This window comes from Zootermopsis nevadensis, unplaced genomic scaffold (genome assembly GCF_977971745.1).
Source record: "Zootermopsis nevadensis isolate Lab colony 2312 unplaced genomic scaffold, Znev_1.0 Znev_ptg000032l, whole genome shotgun sequence".
In the NCBI taxonomy this organism is placed as follows: domain Eukaryota; kingdom Metazoa; phylum Arthropoda; class Insecta; order Blattodea; family Termopsidae; genus Zootermopsis; species Zootermopsis nevadensis.
The window spans coordinates 3257600-3280865 of NW_028259164.1; the positions used below are offsets into that span (position 1 = coordinate 3257600).

The 23266-nt window shown below is 44.9% G+C and overlaps 1 protein-coding gene and 1 long non-coding RNA gene across 4 annotated transcripts in view; one reads left to right on the forward strand and one right to left on the reverse strand.

The window, feature by feature from the left end:
• LOC110841386 (uncharacterized) overlaps nt 1–23266 on the forward strand; it is a 127428-nt gene that overhangs the window by 85499 nt on the left and 18663 nt on the right. The window contains exon 9 of one of the 2 annotated variants that reach the window (XM_087359743.1): nt 2772–2878. The exons of the other annotated variant lie outside the window; for it this stretch is intronic. Within the exon in view, the coding sequence (XP_087215869.1) occupies nt 2772–2804 (33 nt within the window). The 3' untranslated portion in view covers nt 2805–2878. Of the gene's footprint in view, nt 1–2771; nt 2879–23266 lie in introns of those variants that run through there. 2 annotated transcript variants of the gene reach the window in all.
• The window catches only part of LOC110836722 (uncharacterized), a 133531-nt gene that overhangs the window by 16613 nt on the left and 93652 nt on the right, over nt 1–23266 (reverse strand). Inside the window, exon 1 of one of the 2 annotated variants that reach the window (XR_015538095.1) lies at nt 19986–20136. The exons of the other annotated variant lie outside the window; for it this stretch is intronic. This is a non-coding gene — a long non-coding RNA (uncharacterized LOC110836722). Of the gene's footprint in view, nt 1–19985; nt 20137–23266 lie in introns of those variants that run through there. 2 annotated transcript variants of the gene reach the window in all.

The following is a 23266-nucleotide window of genomic DNA, read 5'->3' on the forward strand; positions in this document are numbered from 1 at the left end:
CCAAGAGGTTTTGCTACCAAATTTACATACGAATTCTTGTATCTCAATGATACTTACATGTTCAATAAACTTATTTATCGTGAATATCACGATTTCTGAGATAATGATTTAATTTAGTGTTATCTCGGGACGAAACCCGGAATCGAACCAAATTAACCAAGGCTTCCGCAGCTGCTATTATTATCATTGTTGATAATAGCATAGGCCTAATTGTTATTTATCTCGAAAGCCACTGCACGGTCTCACAATGAATTGTTAACCAGCAGAGCTGAGAGAGAACTCATTTTTATAATGAAGGGTTGCATTTTTCGCAGAGTAAACACGCCGCCATGAATTGGAAGGGAGGACGAATGCATTTTTTAAAAGCGACAGTGCAGCGTTCATTTGTCCATCGACTGTGTAGGTGCCCGTGGCTCGATCCGCAAAGCAACCACATGCGAGTTGAAACTCGATCAAACAATAAAGCCGATTCATCATCTGCACCAATCACACATCAAACACCAATTTGGAATGCACGGCAAAATGCAGGTGTTGAATGCGCTGTTGACTTTGTCCCAATCAAGGGTTGTGTGCGCCTCGAAGCCGGGCTCAGGCAATTAGCAGTTGCATCCCAGTAATGCATGTGGGCCTCGAGGCCTACGCGTCACGTGACGCCAAATGCAAACTGCCCGTGTTTACCCGGTCAATGCGAATAGCTGCAATTATTTTGCAGTATTGCACACACTCGTTGCACAACAACCCCCCCCTCCACCCTCACGACCCCCGCACTCTTGTGCAGCTAGCATCCAGGGGCAGCGAGCTAAATTTACAGTTTAAACTTTCTGGCAGGCTCGGCTAACCGTACACACGTCGGAAAACAGGATGTTTTAATTATATTGAAATGTTTCCTGATTGATCCTGGAATTTATGCGGCGAAAATTAGTTTACGATCCACTCTGCTTCAGTTATGGCAAAATGATGCCTGCATATTCGCGCGATGTTTGTAAACTATTTGCTGCGAATTTCGATATACTGTGTACCTTGGCCTGTCCCCCGCAATTTTCAGTTTTATTTGGCTCCGGGGGGCAAATCCTATGCTCCTGATTGGTCAGCTACGAGACCACCACAAAAATCTACTTTGAAATTATCCCGTTACAACTTCATTTGTAGCCTATGGTCGCTGCAGGCTATCTGGGCTACTGTCAGCGTCATCCTGTGGAAATTTTTAAGCTGAAAGAGCTTCGAATTTACACTGTGAGTAGCAAATGGGCATAAGGACCACATGCCTTTATGTCAGGGTACTTCATAAATCGTATTTCTCTTTTAAGCTTACAGATATCACATGTGAAAATGACGTCACATTCTATTTTTACAGAACACGTGGGACGTCAGAGCAAGGACCTCCAGTGTAAAATCAGATTAAAATCGGCCAAACGGTTACTGACTTATGACCTGCCATAAAATTAAGAAACAAAAGACTACTCTGTTTATCTCGAAAATATTGAATATTTTAAGAAAAATAGTATATTGAACCTGTAGCTAGGATTGGATACAAGAATGCTTATGTAATTTTGGCACGGAAATGTTTTTAAAACGAAAATAAATTGAATTGCGACATTAACTTTGCGGGGGTTTGAAAAGGCGTCACGTGTGAAACTTTTCTATTAGAACTTCCTACTTCTGTAAGCCACAAGGTAATGTTTCTTCACGGAGGGTAAACTGGAAACATTGGAGCCGTGCCTAACAGCACGCAGAGTAAAGCACGTGACTGTAGGATATGACTAAATCGACACGATTTCTTCTCCAAAAACGAATTAAAATAAGACAAATGTCAACAGATTAAAAACTCAGTTGCAGTTTTTCGAAGCGCCTTCCGTCCCTCTCTGCCGCGAAGAGCGTACACATATCAGTTACCTACTCGGAATTAGCAATTTACTAAATTGAAGTCAGGTCCGTGTTGTGTTCCCTAATCCGGGACGAGTCTGCGCTTACTTACGCGAGAATTCAGAGCAAACATTCTCCACGGCTCGGCTGAATACGGAGCGCTCGCAGTGGCCAAATTTCGTGCTCCGCTGAGCAGGCATTCCCAGGGGTGAACAGTCTCTGACAATGCGTGTTTGTGTGGGGGTGGAGTGTGCGGGGAGGGGAGGGGAGGGGGGGAATCTCTCGGGGGTTGCAGATGGTAAATTGAGTGCAAGCGAATTGATACGCTGGCTTCCACCCCTACCGCAGCGATATTATACAATAATTATTTTTGCACCCCGAGGACAAGTGGCTGATTACTCTGGCCGATATCTGACCCGGCACCCCCCGGCGGTTCCACCCTGCACGCTAATGCCCGGTAAAACCTGTGAGCCGAAAAGCACGGCAGTCTAGCTCAGCGCCTTCTTGATATCTCATGCTTGCATATAAAGAAGTGTGCAGACCAAACGCACTAACACCTCAATCTGGGGTTTGGTCAGACGGCAAATACAAAGCAGATTGGATTGCACTGGTTATAAGCGGACTTCGGAACCTCAAATGAAAAAAATAAAATAAAATTGTAATCCCGAGGTGTGATTTATTTTGTACGAAATTATGTAGACCTAATTACAGCTTCCATCTTGCACATACTTTTAGGCACCCCTAGTAGTCACTGTTTACTTATTATTCAGTCATTTCGTGGTTAATTTTAGGCGAACATGACGCCATGATGCCTACTGATTCCAGGCCAGACACCTAACATCGCGAACGAGTAGGTTTCTAATAACAGCCCAGAGAAATGTCTTGAGATATTTCGCGTTTCCTTTCAGATGCCGGCAAAAGTTTATAATATCATAAACTGAAGTTGTGGGATAAGGAACGCAGTGATGAAGACGGTAAGAGAATTGACAAAGGAGAAGACGGGTTTACTAAGGGCTTAAGAGTGTTCAACGTCCCAAGAACAACGTTGAAGGCTCAGCAATGAGCAGAAGATTTAGCAGTCTTAAGCCTCGAAAGGAAAAGTGTAGATGTGCGTCCTTTGGTGCTGAAAAGAAGGTAAACTAAGTTCTTTCTGATTACACAAAGAAAATAAATGTTATTTCATATTTTAAAAAATTAAAATCTTCAACGGTTCTTTCTGCTGACAATAAAACTTTCACTTGTTTAACAGAAAAAGGCTGAAACTTCAAAATCAGACGTTTAATAATTACGAACGTAACCACCGCCTTCTAACTGACTTAAACAAAGTCGGTCTGTATCCATCCGCTACGTAACAGTAAGAAACAGAGTCCCGTGGCGTCGAAAATGTCCCAAAATGCAATAAATCACGGATTAATTCTCGTGATATAACTCATTTCCGGTTGAACACACAGCACGCCGCGACTTCAGATATTATTTACGAGCGCTGAGAACTCATTTCCGGTGTCATTAGACTCTCGGAGACAACGATACAGAATATCGTAGTTGGCGAGAAATTTCCGATCAAAGCGCTGCCGTGGCCAATCCGTTCAAGTTCCGCTTACATTTATTGAGTTATCTTAGGTGTTACAAAGCTCAAATATGTGCAAAGGTCGAAGAAATTAAGATCAGGTTAAACTTGGGAAACGTTTGCTGCCATTCACTTAAAAATCCTTTGTCTTCTCGTCTGGTATTTAAGAACGTAATGATTAAAACCGAAGACTGGTAATCTCTTGGCCAAGTTGAGCGACTGAAGAGCTCTGCCCCAAGGAGTCGTTACCTGGCCCTTTGTACCCTGAATAAAGAGAATTGCACTGAACCCTTGGCACTGGGTCATCGGGTAAGTACACTGCCCTACAGTCAACACAAGATCTCATCCCAGCCAGTTGCGCTCGGCTGCCATGTTTCCGGCCTACACATGTATTGTCTTACTAATTGAGGACAAATTCTTATTTGTGTATTGTTACGTAAAGTGCAGTCCACAGACTCTCACTTTCCCTCTGTGCTCCGCCCCCTTCAGGCCAAAAGATTTTTAAGAACGCGTCGGTTTCTTACGTATTCTTATTTATTTGCTACAGCGTCATTAAACGAGCAACTGAAGCGATGTGTTTACCTAGGAGTGAAGATCTGCTCACCTTTATGCTGTTAAATGCAAAATCTCCACCTCAGGCCCTCCAGGGATATATCAGGATAGTTCCTTGAAGCCAAGCCCGCGTCCTTCTAAATCCTTACCTACTCAATATTTGTGATCTTTCTGTCTCAATGTGAGCTTCGTCGAGGCTTTGTGGATCTCCGCTCAGTGCAGGAAAAGCTTCGAAAACAAGTAGGTCTGTAATTCTAACGCTTTCAGAGTTTCAGCGTTGCCATTTCCTTCTTGAACAGGCATGTGCCTGAAAGGTAGGCAAAGAAATGGACAGCTTTGTGGTTTAAAATAAACACTAGAAAGACTGGTCTAACGTAAACAAACACCTTTTCGTGACAGAAATGAAACTGGATAGAAAAACAACGCAGTTCGGCCTACACTAAGCTGTCGCGTCATTTTGGTTTGTCTTAGGGGAATCAATAGGTTTGTCTCTCTGTCTGTCTGTCCAGTGAATAATTCTCCGTGACACATGGACTCATGCGAAATAAAGCAGAGAGCGCCACAGACTTCGTTTCGAGTCTCCTCGGATCTGTACACTCGAGGTCTAACAAATTAAATATCTTTGTCCACTACAAATCCCACGTGGATTGACCTGGTAATGAACCCAGGCATCGGCGACGAGAAGCCGACGAATAACCGCCAGAGTTAAGAACGCCGTGGCCGATTTGCAGACGCCATCCCACAATTGGCGTCGATGGGCTCGGCAAACACGATGCCTACACAACAGATAGGGATCTGTCGAGTATCGAGATGCCTTTGTAAAATCGAATTTCCCTCCGACTCCATCGCCGTCGACGACATATGGCTGACCCCGGCGGAAGTGACTCAGAGCAACAGTTGACTGCCACGTGACCCCGGGGTTGCATCTGCACGGTCAACCACTGGGACACTGTTTTCATGTAATCACGAACATTACGACTTTGAGGCGGGGGGCACTAATGGCTTCCTATGAGTAAGTTGGGCCTGACGTAAAAACCGCGGGGGGGGGGGGGCCTTCAGCCAGGACGTAGGCCTACTGACAGATCCTCGTACAGATTCTATATCAACTGGTGTTAAGTGAAACCGCTCTGTACAGTTCAACAACCCGCAACACCAGCAGATCCATCTCTGATCTGGACGGGACCAAGTAGGATTTCGGGTTTTCACGGCGGTGATTACGAAAATAGCTGATTTCCGGGTCGTAGCGCCGTGTAGTCTAGTAGACGTCTACACGGCGCTACAGCCAAAAAGACAGCCATCCAAAACCAGTCTCATAGCTTCGAAAACATCACTGCATTGTGCGTCTGTTTGTAATTTGCTAGTAAACTGACCGTCACAAATGACGCAGAAATCTAAAGTATTAAATAGACAGTCATTAATATTATCCTACAAGGCCCATAATCCCTTAACAGCATTGCCATGGCAACGGTTAGGTGTTTATTACATTTAATGAAGCAAAGGGCGCGTTACGTTCTCATTGTTATCAGCCGTCACTGTTCCCTTAACCCTCAATTTCCCATAAGGTCTTGGGTCTGCATAACGCGATGATTTTCATAACCGAACCCCTTCAGTTGTCCAGGAATTGACGCATATACGCGAATCTCCTCCACATGGGTACATAATATAATATATTAGGTGTATATGTATACACATATTTACGTATTACAATCTGTATGGATGGACTAACAGCTGTGGAATTTAGTGAACCCCTTTGTGGCGAAGTGTACGCTAAGCACGCAGATCAACCTGCATTTTACATCTCAACAGATAAACTCCAATAACAACAAATACAATAATAATGTGTCGTGGACCACCGCGGAGGAGTTAATAAATGCGAATCCACGCGCTGCCAAATTGGACCCTCGTCCAGGTGGGGAGCGAGGTTTGTGTAGAAACAGTTCTGTCCAGGTAGGCCTCGGCCCTTTTACAAGGCGCTCCAGCGACGCCCACAACTTTAAAAAGCAAACCTAACCTCTCCGGTCTCAACTGACAAAGTAGTTTCAATTTGATGAAGTGCTCCAGTCTCCTGGGGACTGCCACGGGTTGTCAACGGTAACCTACAGCTGGGGGTGGGGGGGGGGGACATGTGTCCAACGTGCTTTGGTTTATGTATGTTCACATCAACCGCCCAATGGCCACTTTCCAGGAAAAAAAAAGACTATGTCAGTCCTTAACTTGCAGGCCGTATTCTATTCAGAACCCACATTAATATAACTCTCTCACCCACTCCTAGATCTACCAAGTTGTCTCTTTCCTTCAGCTTTGAAGACGTGTTTTGGATCAGTCTTTCGAAATCCTCAAGACTAACCTGGGCTGTCAATTACGTCTATGTTGTGAATTACGGAAATCATGACGATATTTTGTCTTGATGACGGAGAGAGTAAGCACGTCTGAAACGTCGGTAAATGTATATACCAGATTAAACTGCTCAAAAAACAAGACAATCGAGGTAATTTCATGATGAAGAGCCTCGTTCAAATTTCGTGGAACCTAAAGAAACTTTTGTTAATATTTAAATGCACTAACTGAGAGCACACAACGTCGGATGATGGGACAATTAATGAATAGTCAATAATGAAGAATGATGAATAAAGCAAAAATGGTCTAATATACTGAACCATAGGCTGATACCCTCGCACGTGACTCCAAGGCCAAAGGATTACCTCGGACAGGACAGTCGGTCTCCGGTCCGATTTTGAACCTGGGACATCGCGAACACGAGGCAGGGTTGCTAACCGATCAACCGAGATATTATTATTATTATTTGTGTTATAGACGTCGATGAGTTGGTACGTCATACAGCAGATAAGAACTACGCATAAAAATAAGAAAATACAGTCGGAAAACCTGACAGAAAGAGATAATTTGGGAGACAAAGACGTAGATGGAAAGATAATATTAGAACTAAACATAAAGTGTTACGATGCGTGCACGCGTAGGCTATTGAATTCATCCTATTAGATGCTGGGATGTTACAGAAATGATACTGAATTTTTGGATTCAATAGAAGACGAGGAATTTCTTTACCAGCTGACTGACTACTAGCTTCTCCAGAAAGAGTGTGTTGCGTGGAGTCAGAGATTTTCTCTTACGATTATTATGGTTGTTGTTGAACCCAGGATCACCACAAATATTTGTGACCGCGATGTTTTCAGTGGAATCGTGGATTCAGTGGAGATCGAACCGTGGACGGACAAAGAGGGGTCTTCGCGCCGGGCCGTGTTCCGCGACACTCGTAGGTACGAGCCCTGCGCGACGCCAGAAACCGCCAACAAGACCGCGTATCACGAGCACAAAGGGCAGGGCCACCGGCCCTTAGACGGAGGTTTCTTTTCACTGAGACCTCTCTCTCTGCGGATTTTCCGGTTTGGTGCTTCACATACTTGTCAGATGCAATTGTGCTTAAAACTCTGAATAATGCAACAAAGTAAAATATAGTTTGGAGCAGTAAAAATATTTAATACTTGTAGATAAAGCTAGGTATAAAGCAAACACACACGAGGGAACGAACAGAACAGGGCATTGTGTTTGCTAGGGGCAGTGAACAGCGCTGCCAAGTGGCTTCTTATCTGTGGCCCTGCAGATAACAGAGCTCAGGGCGAGGACAGAGGAGGAACACAGATAATGGAGCTGAAAGTAAGACGGCGCGGAGGAGACATTTGTGCCCACCGGGTGTGTAAGAAAACCGACCTCATAAAAAAACTTCACTGGTCAAGGAATTCTCTGCCTTTTATTGAAACAGAAGGTTCATGACCGTGTTCACAAAAGCCCGCTACTGGGTCCACACCCTACTTCTCAAAGACCCTTTTAATATTATCCTTCCATTTATGTCTAGGTCTTCCGTGTGGTATCTTTACTACAGAATTTCCAACCAAAATGTTGTATGCATTTATTAGCTCGTCCATAATTTTCTGAAACGTACAAATTAAGAAGTTCCGCGCTCCTCCTTCTTATGTCCACACATTGTCCTTAGAACCCATAATTTTTTTATTCTTTTTAAACTTTTAAATCCCAGTGGTCAGGGAATGTCCCACCTGACTCAATAAACAGTAATTCGTAATTCTGTATTTATAGATTTCATACAATCCCTAATGTAAACAGCGATTACTTCCTTAAACAGCGTTAAGCCAGTTGATCTTCGTAATGGTGAAGTGTGGTGTTTTCTTCGCGGTACGGGCCGAATTCTTACGTAATATTTATACGAGCTTCGGCTTCAAAGGATTAACCAGTTGATCTTTGTAATGGTGAAGTGTGGTGTTTTCTTCGCGGTACGGACTGAATCCTTAAGTGGAGATGACGACAGCGCCGAAGTTTGAACCAGAGGATCGCAACAGCAGATTGTGGTTAGGTTAGGCGGGATTAGGATTTCGGATCGAGCAGCCTGGAACGTATGCAACTGTTTGGACAGGCTTTCCGGGCCGTCTCCCTGCATCTCCGTGATGACGCGTTTCCGGCCCGCGGTAATCCGACAGGTACTGAGCCTGGGAATGTTGAGAAGTCTTTCGGCAAAAGCGACTCCAGTGGGAGGAAAATACGGTGGTCGGCTGACCGACCGACTCACGCACAGAATGACTTTGCGACAGACGGTCTGCGTTTTCCACGTCGTGGGGAGTCCCGGGTCCTCCGGGTTGTGATGACCTTGAAGTCCTTGTCCTGTAGATGGTTGCCAACGGTTCGGATGAACATGCTGTCTCCATATTCAGTGTAAAATATGGCAACAGTATCCTATACTGGGACATTCGTAACTAAATACGAGAGTGAAAGTCGAGGGGGTCGCGTTGCATTGGAAACTTCTCATCGCGGGTGGGCTTAAACTGAAACGGCTAGTTACGATTTCTGTCAGAATAATTAACACGTTTAGGCACATCCTGGGTTGAAGAACCGGTATACCTTGGTCACTGTAGTGACTGGGCTTTGGACTGGTAGACCAGGGTTTGATTCCAGGGCAGGGCAGAATGTATTTCTTCGCCATAACGTCCAGACCGGCTCTGGGGTCTACCCGGCGTCCTATCGAAAGGACATGGACTCGGGGGGGGGGGGGGGGGGGGGGAATCATGAAACTAATTACGCACTACCATCTACTGCCGAGGTTAAGAATGCATGGCGTGGTATGTAAGACGATTAGTCTATCATCGCTGGGAGTCACATTTGTTTTTTTTTTTGTAAGGAACAAAACCACGTTCTTAGGCAGAAATGGCTTCTTGGCGCTGATGTACGCAACCGGAAATCGACATGTTCTCGTCGACAATCAGACGTTAAAAGGATAAACATATCAAGTTACCACTCCCCTCGCGGATGGACTTAGGCAACTGTTTCTCTGCAGGCTGCATGGCCATCGCATCGTGAGTTTCGACAGGCGAGGGAAATGCAAACAGAGGGTGGCATTGTCCCCACATTAGTCGCGCACCTGTCCGGTACAATGGGGCCCGTCGTCAGGGGTCGAGGGGGGCTCACATATCCAGCTCGCAGGACGGCGGGGGGGGGGGGCTGGTAGTTGCACGGTGGAACACTTCAGTCGCCACTGCGAGGTTCCTGGCGAGCTGACAGCCACGCCAATTAGGAAACAAATGAATTACAATAGGATAACGCAGACACTTTCACGGACAGGAGGCAGAAATGGGAAAAAATGTGTGAGTTACAACAGATGTAACAAACATCAGAACCCCCCCCCTCAAATACAAAGAAGAACTTCGCTCAATTACACGTCTTGAGAAGCTGACAGTCTCTTAGTTGTTGAAGACATTTTAGTCTCTTATGGCAAACGGACGCCAGCCCATGTCATATTGTCAATGGTCTGTCAATTTATCGTACATTTTATATCACTTCCTGGTGGACGTAAGGTCCACCAGGCGTTACTCATAAAATGAGCGACCAGAAAATTAATGACTTCCTGAAAAGTGTCGTGGTTCGAATACCGTAACAAGCATTTGTAGCAGACTGCTCTATAGCTTCAACGATTTGTCCACTGACGACTAGAAAGAATCACAAAAAGCCTCCGAGCCGAGATTTTAACCAATTTCCTTCTAAATACAAAGCAGGAGTACTAACCACTCGACAGCGAAATTCGGCCTGAGTTGTCATGACGTGTCTTTACCTCACGATGAACTCAGGAGTAACAGAAAAGTTCTACGTCGTCATTTTCCCTCGTTCTTCGTCTGAAGACGTCTGGACTGACTAACCGAACAAAACAACGGGTTAAATCCCAGAAATGCTGTGGTTATGGCACACGCAGATAATTAGGCTTCGAAGCCGAAGCTCGCCTAAATGCTATTTAAGAATCCAGTCCGTACCGCAAAGAAAACACAACACTTCACCGTTACAAAGACCAAGTAGTTGACGCTGGTTAAGGAAATAATCTCTGTTTACATACGTTTAGAATCACAGGAGACCAATAGCAAAAAATTAATTTTACTGATTGTCAAAGCTGGCGGGACATGCAGTTACAGCTGGACTTTGAAGGGTTAATGCAATGAGGGGCCTGAGTAAAATCATTGAACGGCCACAGACAGGAAAGCCAACCCGCCTCTGTGTTTGCAATTCTGACTGATGCGGGCAGAAGGCTTTGTTTGAAACTGGTGGAGCCGATGTGTTTGTCCTGGCCAGCTACAATGTTTATGAATCAGAGAAAATACAGGAACTTGAAATAATTGGAACTCGATGACTACACTCGTAGGCCGAGTAGTTGTATCCTGAGCGCTTGCCAACAGAACGAGCGACGTTTCAAAACAAGTGAATTTAGACTGGCGTCGTGAAAAAAGCACTGACGCCTTTAAAGTCCATAAAACATCGGAAATTTTACTCTGAAAAATGTTGTGTTTCAGGCAAAGTTTAACGAATTAGTGTGGTACCCTGTTATCATAATACCCTGAGTAAGAAACGTCACATTTCGCCTACCACTTTGCCTATAGGCTTGTAATCCATCAACTTCACGGCCCTATTAGCTCTTACCATGAAGGTGAAGGCAGCAGTTTCCCCATAAACTTGTCCGACAGCGAAGTGTTCAGAACTTGAAAGCGACGAATAAGCACGGAAAATGGCAAAATTATACACCAAACAAATTTAAGCTTTGAACTCATTTTACTGTTGTTGAAGTGATTAATTACATGAGGATGAATCGGGAAGGACACGTCGGCCTCTACGCAGGCGGAAGATGAGCCGAAAACTTCAAGAGGCCGCTTGGGAGAAACAGACGCAAGGGGAAAGGATAATATTAGAACAGCTTTCACATGTGCGAGCTAAAGTGTGGACTGGAAACGTAGCCATGATCAGTCCGGTTGAACACCACGACAACGTGACTGGGCCTGATTATCGAGTAATCAAGGAATCCGTAGGCCACGTCAAGGAATTGAGCTCGTCTAAATAACATTTAAGAATTCGGTCCGTACCGCGAAGAAAACACCACACGTAACCATTAAAAAGATCAACTGGTTAACCCTTTTAAGTCAAAGCTCGTCTAAATAACATTTAAGAATTCAGTCCGTACCGCGAAGAAAACACCTCACTTCACCATTACAAAACTGGTTAACGCTGTTTAAGGAAATAATCGCTGTTTACACCAGGGATAACGCGAAATCCATACCAGAAAACGCAGAATTATTAATTGTCAAAGCAGGTGGTACATATATTTACCACTGGTCTTCAAAGGATTAACTGCCCTGCAGCTGTGAGTTTGCATCCATGTTAATAAGCTTCCTAACAGTTAGCCCTCAATTTCACTTTGACGGTGCCCCCCCCCCCCCCGGGGGTGGTGAGTGACTTCAGGCCGACAGTTGTTGATCCAACTTGTACCCCACCGCATCTTGTAAAGAGACGGGACGAGGCGCGGGGCTCAGTTCCCCCGGGGGGGGGGGGTTAATTAAATAGAGCCCACCCCTTGTTTTGATTTCGGTTGTAACAAAGTACGTTCGCCACTCCAGGATTTTTCGTACCACAACACGCGACACATGGCGAGAAACTGCAACCGTATGGCCTCGCTGTTTCGCGCTCTGAGCCCTGCAGAGGCCGTCACAGCACGTGATATGTTAATCGAGACGAATTAAAAGACATTCTGTAACTCGACGCACAGAATACGCCCGCGAGGACGATGAAGTCTGCACGCGTATGACAACTACAAAGCGTATAAACAGAATTTAATGAAATCTGGTAAGGAGAATGTACCATCGGAGACCACTAGAAAATCTTATTTTTTTTAATTTACTCCAAAAGGAGTTGCCAATGTGACGGATACTCCGGGCTGAAGATGGAGCCAGTACGTTCTTCCTTAACGTCACGCGGCGTTGCAACCCGTGACACCAACACCGGAACCCCCCCCCCTCCCCGGGAAAGAATATTTCGGGAGAAGGGGACTGATCCCAAAAATCCAATCGCCTATCCTTCAAACTGCTCTATTATAAGAGTATTTAAATACATTAACCAGATTTGTGTGTCCAGTTCATGCTTTTCAAATACATGCCACGTGATTAAATAATTTTGTAAATATCTATCATTTAAATTCTGCAAAATATTTTCGTATCTCTGAATCTTGAACTCAGTCTCACAAACAAATTAAACTTAACTGTGCCTAAAAGTTAACAAGTCCCACAGGCCTGAGTCATTACCCAGGTCAAAAGTGTTCCATGCCTTCTGTGAATCAGAAGTTCATTACCGCGTGTACAAAATCCCGCAGGTAAGCAGAACACCAAGTAACTGAGAGAAAGACGAATATATTGGCGAAGGAAAACATCCCTCTTTTTCCGGCCGACAGAAACGAATGCAAATAAATTCAGTGCCTGGCAAAAATCTGTTTTCTGCTAGGGGTGCGGGGATATTTACAAAGGGAAGTTCATTCATCACATCATCCCCTAGCCCTAGAGGGTTACGGATGGTCTCTGCAGATGCAAAACGGTTCCAAGTAGCTCACAGAATCCGCGATCACTTCTCGTTAAGCATTTGCATAATTTATTACGCAACAGCTCGCAGGCACAAACTGAGACTACGACGTCACACGTCGAGTTGTGAAAAGACATTTGACGTTCGTCTTGTTGTAACTGCGAATCAGAGAATCTGAGATAACGTGCTGCCAAAATGTTGTTTCCAGAACCAACTTTAAACCTTTTAAAGCCCAGTGGTAACTATATGTACCACCACTTTATCAATAGCATCTCGCAGACAACTCTACAATAAGAATTTCAAGTATTTTGAAAAAGTTGGTAGCTGGCTGGCGACGTAATCACGGGGATTCCCCAGTGACAGACTTCCGCCTACGAAAATAATTGTGGGCCTTCCTGCGCAATGTTGACTGAGTTTGACCAAAATTCAGAGCATGTCGACAATTTCTACTAAATCTAACAACGGAGACTCAAACCGTTGACATCCAGAGTACAAAGCTAGCTGTAACCATGGCAACAGGATAACTCCGCGACCTGTTCTGTTGGAGGACTTAATACTATGAGCCTCGAAATTAGTCACCGCCAAACAAAGATAATATCTGCTTGTTTGCTGGTCCAAAAATCACGTGTCGCTGATATAAGATGGAGAACTGATGGCACCGGGGCAAAGTTCATCGCACATGAACAAGGCGTTCTTTGGTAAGAAGATAAATCCGCAGACACAGGACACAGAGATCATGCGCCTACTTGCAAGGTTGGGCAAGGGCATTCCGTGGACCAGCCTCGACTGTTCGAGAGAGAGAGCCTGTTTCGCCCGGAGGGCCTGATGAAAACCACGGATCACGACATCAGTTGTCCGCGCAGCTGCCTTTGTCTGCAACTCTTGAAGACGCGATTCCCATTTCGTGTGTTTACTCTGAGGATCACCCCAGCACCGCACGGAGAGCTTCGCCCTAGCACATCATAACCGGGGATTACACGCCCGCCCAAGGATTACAAGCGGGGCCTGGCTGCCTCGCACGACTTCACAAAGCGAGAGCAATTCTTCAAGCTGATCCCCTGTTTCCAAAGTCTATACATGCTGAGGAACCCAACCGTAGGCCTCGCAGCAACGAAGGCTTAATTGTATCACGGCCCCCCCCCCCCCCCCAGACTGAGACCGTGACTGGTTGATCGCTCTTAATTCAACGAAATACCAGCTGCTTTAACAATAAGTAACTCGGAATTTTGCATTCATGTGTTTCGTTATGATTGTCAGCGATTATTTCCTTAAACAGCGTTAACCAGTTGATCTGTGTAATGGTTCAGCGTGGTGTTTTCTTTGCGGTACGGACTGATTTCTTAAACTTTATTTAAATGAGCTTCAGGTTCAAAGGTTAACCGGTTGATCTGTGTAATGGTTCAGCGTGGTGTTTTCTTCGCGGTACGGACTGATTTCTTAAACTTTATTTAAATGAGCTTCAGGTTCAAAGGGTTAACCGGTTGATCTTCGTAATGGTTCAGCGTGGTGTTTTCTTCGCGGTACGGACTGATTTCTTAAACTTTATTTAAATGAGCTTCAGGTTCAAAGGGTTAACCGGTTGATCTTCGTAATGGTTCAGCGTGGTGTTTTCTTCGCGGTACGGACTGATTTCTTAAACTTAATTTAAATGAGCTTCAGGTTCAAAGGGTTAACCGGTTGATCTTCGTAATGGTTCAGCGTGGTGTTTTCTTCGCGGTACGGACTGATTTCTTAAACTTTATTTAAATGAGCTTCAGGTTCAAAGGTTAACCGGTTGATCTTCGTAATGGTTCAGCGTGGTGTTTTCTTCGCGGTACGGACTGATTTCTTAAACTTTATTTAAATGAGCTTCAGGTTCAAAGGGTTAACCGGTTGATCTTCGTAATGGTTCAGCGTGGTGTTTTCTTCGCGGTACGGACTGATTTCTTAAACTTAATTTAAATGAGCTTCAGGTTCAAAGGGTTAACCGGTTGATCTTCGTAATGGTTCAGCGTGGTGTTTTCTTCGCGGTACGGACTGAATTCTTACGTAATATTTATACGAGCTTCGGCTTCAAAGGATTAACCAGTTGATCTTTGTAATGGTAAAGTGTGGTGTTTTCTTCGCGGTACGGACTGATTTCTTAAACTTTATTTAAATGAGCTTCAGGTTCAAAGGTTAACCGGTTGATCTTTGTAACGGTGAAGCCGTCCTAAAATGTGCAAGGACCTACGTGCAACAGTGTCTCAAGAGACTTATTCATATTCCTCCAGAAAACCAAGCAGGAGTACCAACTGCTTCATCCTCTGATCGTGTTCCTGAGTGACCAGTCCGTTGCTTCAGGCTGGACCGTAAATCCCCTACGAGAGGAGTAAGCCGCCTAATTATTAATTATGAACTGCCTTTTGTTCATACTGTTCAGTCCCCGTCCTGTACATTTGGACACCCCTTCCCTGTTATCTGTAGTCTTGGTGTTATTCAAGGTTATTTGTACTGTATTATCAGGGTTTATTCTTATCTTGTCTCGTTCCAGCGTTTGCCTGTAACAGTTTCCTTTCTGTTGTTTCTATTATTATTATTATTATTATTACACTACATTGAACTGGCTCAGAGTAGGGCTCCTGTTAACACGGTAATGAACCTTTGGGTTTCAAAAGGCGGGAAATTTCTAGCTGAGCGACTATCAGCTGCTCAAGAACTGTACATCATGGAGTTATTTATTAAGTCTATAATATTATTATTATTATTATCGAAGACACTATCTCTCTACGGGAAAGTGTCTGTATTGATTAAAGATCGCTCTGATGATGGAGGCAGCAACGACCTCTGAAACGTCGGTAAACTTCTACGAGACTAACACAGCGCAACAACCCAGAAGACAGCCATCTTTAGAGGCACCGCCGTGAAAACTTCAGATCGTACACTTCGTAATTCGTTACCAGAATCTCAAACAAATTCATAATGTAATGGCGTAATAATTAAAATAATGCGGCGAAGTTCAGAAAATTAGTAGAAAAAATTGAAAATCGATTTAGATTCATGAAGAACTTATGAGAAAATGAAAAGTAATTTGAATTCATTGTTTCCAGAATCGATCATCTTCCAGTCACGGATTAAAATATAAAAATCAAAGTAACACAACTAGAACCTTGCCTTCTAAATAGGAGTTAAAATTGGCCTCTAGTCTAAGGTGGGGTAACAGATTGAGTGTCTGAGGAATACACGAACTTGAGAGAAAACAGACGAGAAATGTACACACTTTTAGTCGAAAAACGTGAAAGTAAGAGACCACTTCGAGTGCCAAGACGTAGATGGAAGGATAATATTAAAACGCAATCTTAGAGAGATATGGTGCAAGGGTGGTGGTGGTGGTCTAGTAATCCTGGGGTCCCGGGTTCGATTCCCGGCGGTGCCCAAATTTATAACTTCTGTTGGGCATTTTACAAGTCCAAATGGCATTTATGCCATTTGGACTTGTACATAGATACCAGTGTTTCGGAGGGAAATATTATCTCCTTCAGCAAGTTAGATTCAGCTGGATTAGGTTAGCGTTCAGTGACAGGCTGATGTTAAGACGGAACAAATACGGAAATTGTTGACCAGCTGAGAGACCATCAGGTTCTCAAAAACTCCCAAACATTCGCGGGATGAATCCAAGCCCTGCGGAAGAAGGGACCGTGGACACTCGAGGAGCAACTTTATGAAGAATGAAACATTGGCTCGGCGCATGCGCGCGTGCCTAGCTTGTTCTGTCGTAAACATAGGCTGCCGCAGCCCTTTGCGAGCACGTTCCCTGGGGGGTGGTTGGGGGTGGTTTGGGGGCGGGGGCTGGAGGGAACTTCATCAAAGTCACAGCAGCGAGCGTTCTGCTCCGCCGAGCGGAAAACAGCTAGAATATTGTGAGCCGGCTCATCACATAACAGAGGCAGGCAGTCTCTCTCTCTCTCTCTCTCTAGCGAGAGAGAGAGAGAGAGAGAGCACAGAAGTCGGCCCCGGTCCGAAGCCTACAGTTTTACTGTAGCGCCGATGCGATGGGCTTCTGATGAATTATGAATTTTGCGATCAAGCGACATTTCCCTGTTTCAAACGAGTTTATTCGTTAGGTACATAGACAGTTTAGTTTACTGACCACGGGTCTCGCACTGTGGAAGTCTGTGGGTCGATTCCTTGCGTGAAAGGCGATTTCTTGCCGAATTTTATTCTTTCTACCACGTGTATCAACAAGGCACAACTCGATGATGATGATCGTGTGAGTGGAGCAGAGCTAATGGGAGATAAATACACGAGGAGGAACATAAAACAAAAACAGGCCACGCTGCGTTTACGTCAGAACTCGGATTAATCCGAAAACGTAGGTGAGATCTGAGGTATTCACGGCGGTGGGTACGAAGATGGCTTACCGACGTTTCAGAGGTGCCTAGTGCCTTCGTCATCAGAACGCGGTCTCCATCTTCAGGAAGACAGTTTCTCCGAAACGTTGGCAAAAGATCGGCGTAGTCAGGATATTCAAAAACGTAGGACCGAAGCCCATTGCCCGAAGAGCGGGCAATGGGCTACGTCTTCCTAGTGACCACGAAGAACGCCGCGCAGGCAGAAATACGTCTCGCATTCCTTAACGACGGGCAAGCGATGTTTCCGAAGACTGCCCCACCCTCAGAGACAACACAGCCTACGAACCGAGGCTTTAGAAAGCGATGTTTTACGTAACGCAGTGACCTGGCTTCACCATTCCGTCCAGCCTTGTTTTTTTTTACAAGTTAATATAATATTCAGACGCCCAGAATAAATTATACCAACGTTGCTCAAAATGTATTAGTTCGCATAGCTGTCATGTTGGCATCACTGGCGGCAGGGCGAAAGCAATGAGTACAAATTTTGGCGCAGAACCTGAAGGGAAGATACCACTCGGAAGACCTAGAAATAGATGGGGGAATAATATTAAAATGTATGGTTGTAAAACTGTGTTGGGGGGAGGGGTGTTGATAGCGACCGGTGTAGGGATCTTGTGAACACGATAATGAACCATCTCGTTTCATAAAAAACACGGGTAATTTCATGATTAGCTGAGCAACTGTTAGCTTTTCAAGGACTCTGCTCCATGGAGTTATGACGAAGAGACAAGACAAACAGTTTCTAGCTCGCCCTCAGAACAAGAAATGGCATAAGAATTAATTATTAAGCTCCCCAAATACAGCTGTACGTTCTGCAAACTTAAAATTAAAGAGCACGTGCCCAGACGCGAGCGACCTCTGCGAAACCGGGAGTTTCGCTTTAAAATTTCCGATAAAAGGGGGAGAATCCTCGACATCGGCGCTGGGACAGGATTAATGTCGAATCAAAACAGAAAACAAGACGACGACATCGGAGATGCGAGGTTATCACGGCGACGCCGTCCAGACTTGTGGGTAGATTCCGACGTTTCGGAGGAACAGGGCTGTGAGTTCGTACTTAGGCGCGGCCAGGGAAGATAATTTTCGATCTAGGCCGACTGCGGCCTCTGGGAAAACGAAGCAAAGTCGGTGATGAATCAATGAGCGTTTAAACTAGAATAAATAAACACGCAGAACGCGAAGGAATCTCCGCCCGTGGGAGGGTCCAGCTCAGGGGGAGGAGCCCCCCCGCATCCAATCACGGCTGGCCGCCACGTGAGTCTATCATGGTAGCTGGTGGGCGCTGGAACCATTTCACAACACGAGGTCATATCCTCGAGAATCTTTAATTTAGGTCGACGTCTGGAGTTTATAATAAAAAGACATGAAGGAGGCAGTTTCCCAAGCATAACGCCTCGACTCTGAGTGCGAGGGCGTGGAGGTCAACATCCACGCATTCATAGCCTCTTCACTAGTTAGATATGTTCCGTCCCTTTGAACAGCAAAGAATTAAGAGCAGATTAAATTCGGGATTCGTCGTCACCTGCTGTCTGAAAACGTAAAGATTAAAACACAAAAAACTATAATTTTGTATCGTTGTAGAGCCTGGGCTCTCAAATTAAGGGAGCGGCACAGATTGGGGGTGTTTGTCAGAATCTTTGCTCCAAAGAGGGATCACTGTGACAGGATCAAGGAATATGAGATGGGCGGGGATTATAGCACGAATGGGATAAGAAATGCATGCACAAATTTCGTTGTACAGGTTGAATGGAAAAGACCTCTCGGATAGACCAAGGCGTATATGGAATGATAATATTAAAATGAATCTTAGGGAAAGTGAGTTTCTTTGTGCCTGTCCAATCACCGCGTCGCAACTTTACCGATTAGGATGTTACATCCGAATTTACGAGATCTGCATTTTACCTGGGTGTGATATAAACCGATAAGGTGGTTGTATAAATCTCTAACCCCCATGCCTAGGACACGCATCGTAATGCATGTGATGTTTCAGGTAGACTACGGCTAAGAAGAACGCCCAACAGACGAAATTTCACCAAAATACGTTCGGCCGTTCCTACAACTCGCTCAAAATTATGACTTATGCAATATTTTCTGTTAACTAATTTGCTACAAACATGGCCACGGTGGTCTAGCGGTTAGAACGCTGGCCTTGTAATCCTGGGGTCTCGGGTTCGATTCCCGGCGGTGCCCGAATTTATAACTTGTGTTGGGCAAGGCCGTGGTCTAGGCAACACGGAGTTTTCCTCCGGGGGCATCCCAACAATTACTCTATTCACACACAGAAGAAGGCAATGGCAAACCACTTCTGGATAATCTGCCAAGAACGTATATGAACAGGTCCCAGTCCGAGAAAAGGATGGAAGGATCCTGTTCATATGGACCTGTCGTCAGACAGAACACTAAATAATAATAAATAATAATTTGCTACAAGACTTAGAAATAAAATCGCGTGGGAAGTTACAGGCGGAATTTAGACAAACTTCAACGAGACAGCGGCTTAGCCTATAAAAATATCACAAATTACTTTTGATAACGAAGAACTTGCAAACGTAGACCGAGGCCGACTGTCCTACGTCCTAGTTGAACGTCAGAAGTATAATTCAAACTCGTCCCCACAACAAAAAGTCTCATTCCTCTCATCAAATTCCCACAAATTAACCGGGGGATATCAGACGGAACGGGGGCATTTGATCCGAAATTACCACACAACGTAATATTACACCGACCTGTCTTGTGGCTGTAGCGCCGTTAGGACTCGTTTCTTGATCCAAGCTGAAGTTTGTTCGACGGAAGACGCCGGACCGCTGTTGCATTGTCCCTTCCTGCGCCATCCGATGCCTCTAGCAGTCAGGCAGAGAGTGAGGCACACGTTCGCTCATTATCGCAATTTGATTTAGTTTAAGTAAAGACGCAGAGTGATTAACAAATGTAGTAGCTTATAATGAATTATCTTATCTCATATACACCTACTGCACGAAGGCGCAGGAAGGCGATGTGTGAAATTACAGACGCCGTTCCAGGCTCACCAATCAATATACTGGTGAAAAGTGGGGTACTTTATTCCTGTGCTTAAACACTACACACAAAAAATACCCTAGGACCTTACACGACGTTCATTACAAATCTCTCGAGTTACTGCAAAACTGTTTCAACAGCACAACGTTGAAACCGAAGATAATTACGAATACTACGCAGTTCTAAGCACTTGGAACAATGAAACAGTGGCCTACTTTAGGTTTTTTTTTATTTGTAGTGTTCTGTCTGACGACAGGTCCATATGAACAGGATCCTTCCATCCTTTTCTCGGACTGGGACCTGTTCATATACGTTCTTGGCAGATGATCCAGAAGTGGTTTGCCAATGCCTTCTTCTGTGTGTGAATGGAGTAATTGTTGGGATGCCACGGAGGAAAACTCCGTGTTGCCTAGACCACGGCCTTGCCCAACACAAGTTATAAATCTGGGCACCGCCGGGAATCGAACCCGAGACCCCCAGGATTACAAGGCCAGCGTTCTAACCGCTCGATATCAGTGGCTCTACTTTAGGGTACAATCTCAAAATTGTAAGGTAGAACAGAGGAAAACCACGAGACACGTGAATAGGGTAGTTCCTTATTTTGACTATCGAAAGCGATAATTTGGTCGTCAGTACAAGATTAACTCAATCGGAGTTCTCGTAAGGTCTGACTGAATGAGACAAATTTTTGTGAGCTGTTCTGCGTTTTCGACATGACAGATCTCGCGCGGAATCACACAGTTCCATAATTCTGAATAAGAATAACAGCAGCACATATAAAATTCATGGAAAAATAGTAGATTCTACGAAACGAAGTATTTATCAGGCAAATGACCAACTGGTGGTTATTTGCTGTTAGGGGATTTTCGGTCTTGTATGATAATATTTATGACTGATTACGTTTAATGCTTTAAATTTTTCTCTGATTGTTGACGGGCAATGTATTAGTTTCACATAAAGATGGAATTAATTACATATCGCGTATAACTGGAGGAACCATATTCTATTAACGCCCTACTTAATAATTCCTTCCCAAATTCCGGTCATGAACCAAGCGTTCCAAGATGTCTGGGGAGAACGTACAGACGCTGATCGAAAGGTGAAGATAAACCAAGAAGACAGACTAAGATTCACAGGATGAAACATCGCGGTCGAGAGGTCAGAACTCCAGCTTCGAAAACGGGAGGTCTGTTGTGGCAAATTTTAAAGAAAGACCAACATTCGTCTGTAACAACTGAGAAAACCAGGAAAAACTTCGATCAGAGCAGTCGATATCTCGACCGAGGTCGTAACCCTAGACTGCCGGAGCTCTGCGCAGCGAAGTCGAGTCTGGCCGATCCATTTTAATATTATCTCCGCATCCCACCTCTCCGCCTTGAAAGTTTTTAGTATTTCCACACGCCACAAGGCGTCGTGTGACGTCAGCACATTCCGAACGCACGGGGAAGGTCTGGGCTGATAAGATAAGTGTACAATCGGACAACTAAAACAAGCACAGGTAGACGGAGAGCGTGATAAGGGAATCAGCGAATGTTTGCACGAGGATACGAGGAGAAATAAGGAATGGGGAAAATCCTGAGGCGGCCATTTTGACCGAGGCCTCCTACTTCGAGAGTCACCACGCAAATTCCCAGTCGCTTACAGACATTTAAAGCAGCCAAACACGAGAACACTCTTCCAACTTCGTCCTTTCAACAACAAATAATTTACGCCGATGTTTTCGCTGTCAGTAAGCGACTGCTCGTAATTCACTCGCGATCACACGTTTTGTCACGCGAAATTAAGTGATGAACTAATTAATTGAGAGCCACAAAGAAGTGTCACGTGACGTCAGAGCTCTAACATCACAGGCCCCTTTTTTTAAATTTCTGCACGTTCGATCTTCAGCCTGCAACTTTATGTTTCAGTCCGCAGAGAAAGCCTTCGTCTACACTCGGTGCTGAAAACATTGCCCTGTACCAGATAACTGTTTCACAGATAAGCAGAGTGAACGATTTATCAACTGACGGTGTTTATGGAGAGGATTAAGGCAAATCGCTGTTCATCGATTCTCATTGGAACTTAAACGTTCATACAAACATCAGTTCACCCTAAATCTCGGCCACAGGCGTGGTTTCGAACCCAGAATCCTGTGAACACGAAGAGTGAATACTGACAGGTCTGAGTACAACCACGAACGACGGATTGGAGTGGCTGCGAAGGGCTGTATGAAAAACGTGAATGATTAAAACGTGGAGAGCACGAGGACCAGAGACTTAGCGCGTGAATGCGATGATGGAGTGGACGGACGGACGGAAGGCCACCCACTGAGAAGTCCAAGTCGCACTAGACGCAGTCCCTCGCCGCCACAGGTAGGGATTGCTGGCTAAACGACAGCCCGATCCCAGGCCACTAACACGACTCCTTCTTGAGAAGCTGATAGTTGCCCAGCTAGTCAAGGAATTGTCCGTCTTTTGTGGTACCCGAAGGTTCATCGCCGTGTCTCCGTATCTTCAGCCACACCCCGGACCCCTTTTCTCTTTGTTGGATTTTAAAATTATCCTCCGTTCTCCCATCTGCGTGCGCAACCAATCTTCTTACTCCAGCGTTAACAACAAAACACAAAAAAAATGTTGATTTTTTTTTAAAAAAACCCTGTAATGTTTTCAATTTCGCTTTTAGTTCGTCTCTACGACGCTCTTTTCCCTTAAGCATTTTTATTTACGCCTTTTACGTATTTATCTCTGTTTTTGCCCCACCCCAAAATTTTGCACCAAGGATTTTAAAATCGTTCTTTCAAGGCGCATGTGAAACACAAGAACGGGAATAGTCGCTTGAAGCAGTGAGAAGGGAATTAGAAAAGTAATCCCTGCTGGTCATCAGGGCGAACTGCGTCAGTGCTGGTACAGATCCATAAATTCCCAGCGACACACAGAAATAGTAAGCTCCACGCTCATGTCGCCTTAACCCTCGTGTAAAAGCCAAAGGAATCCGCCGGACACGAATAATAGAC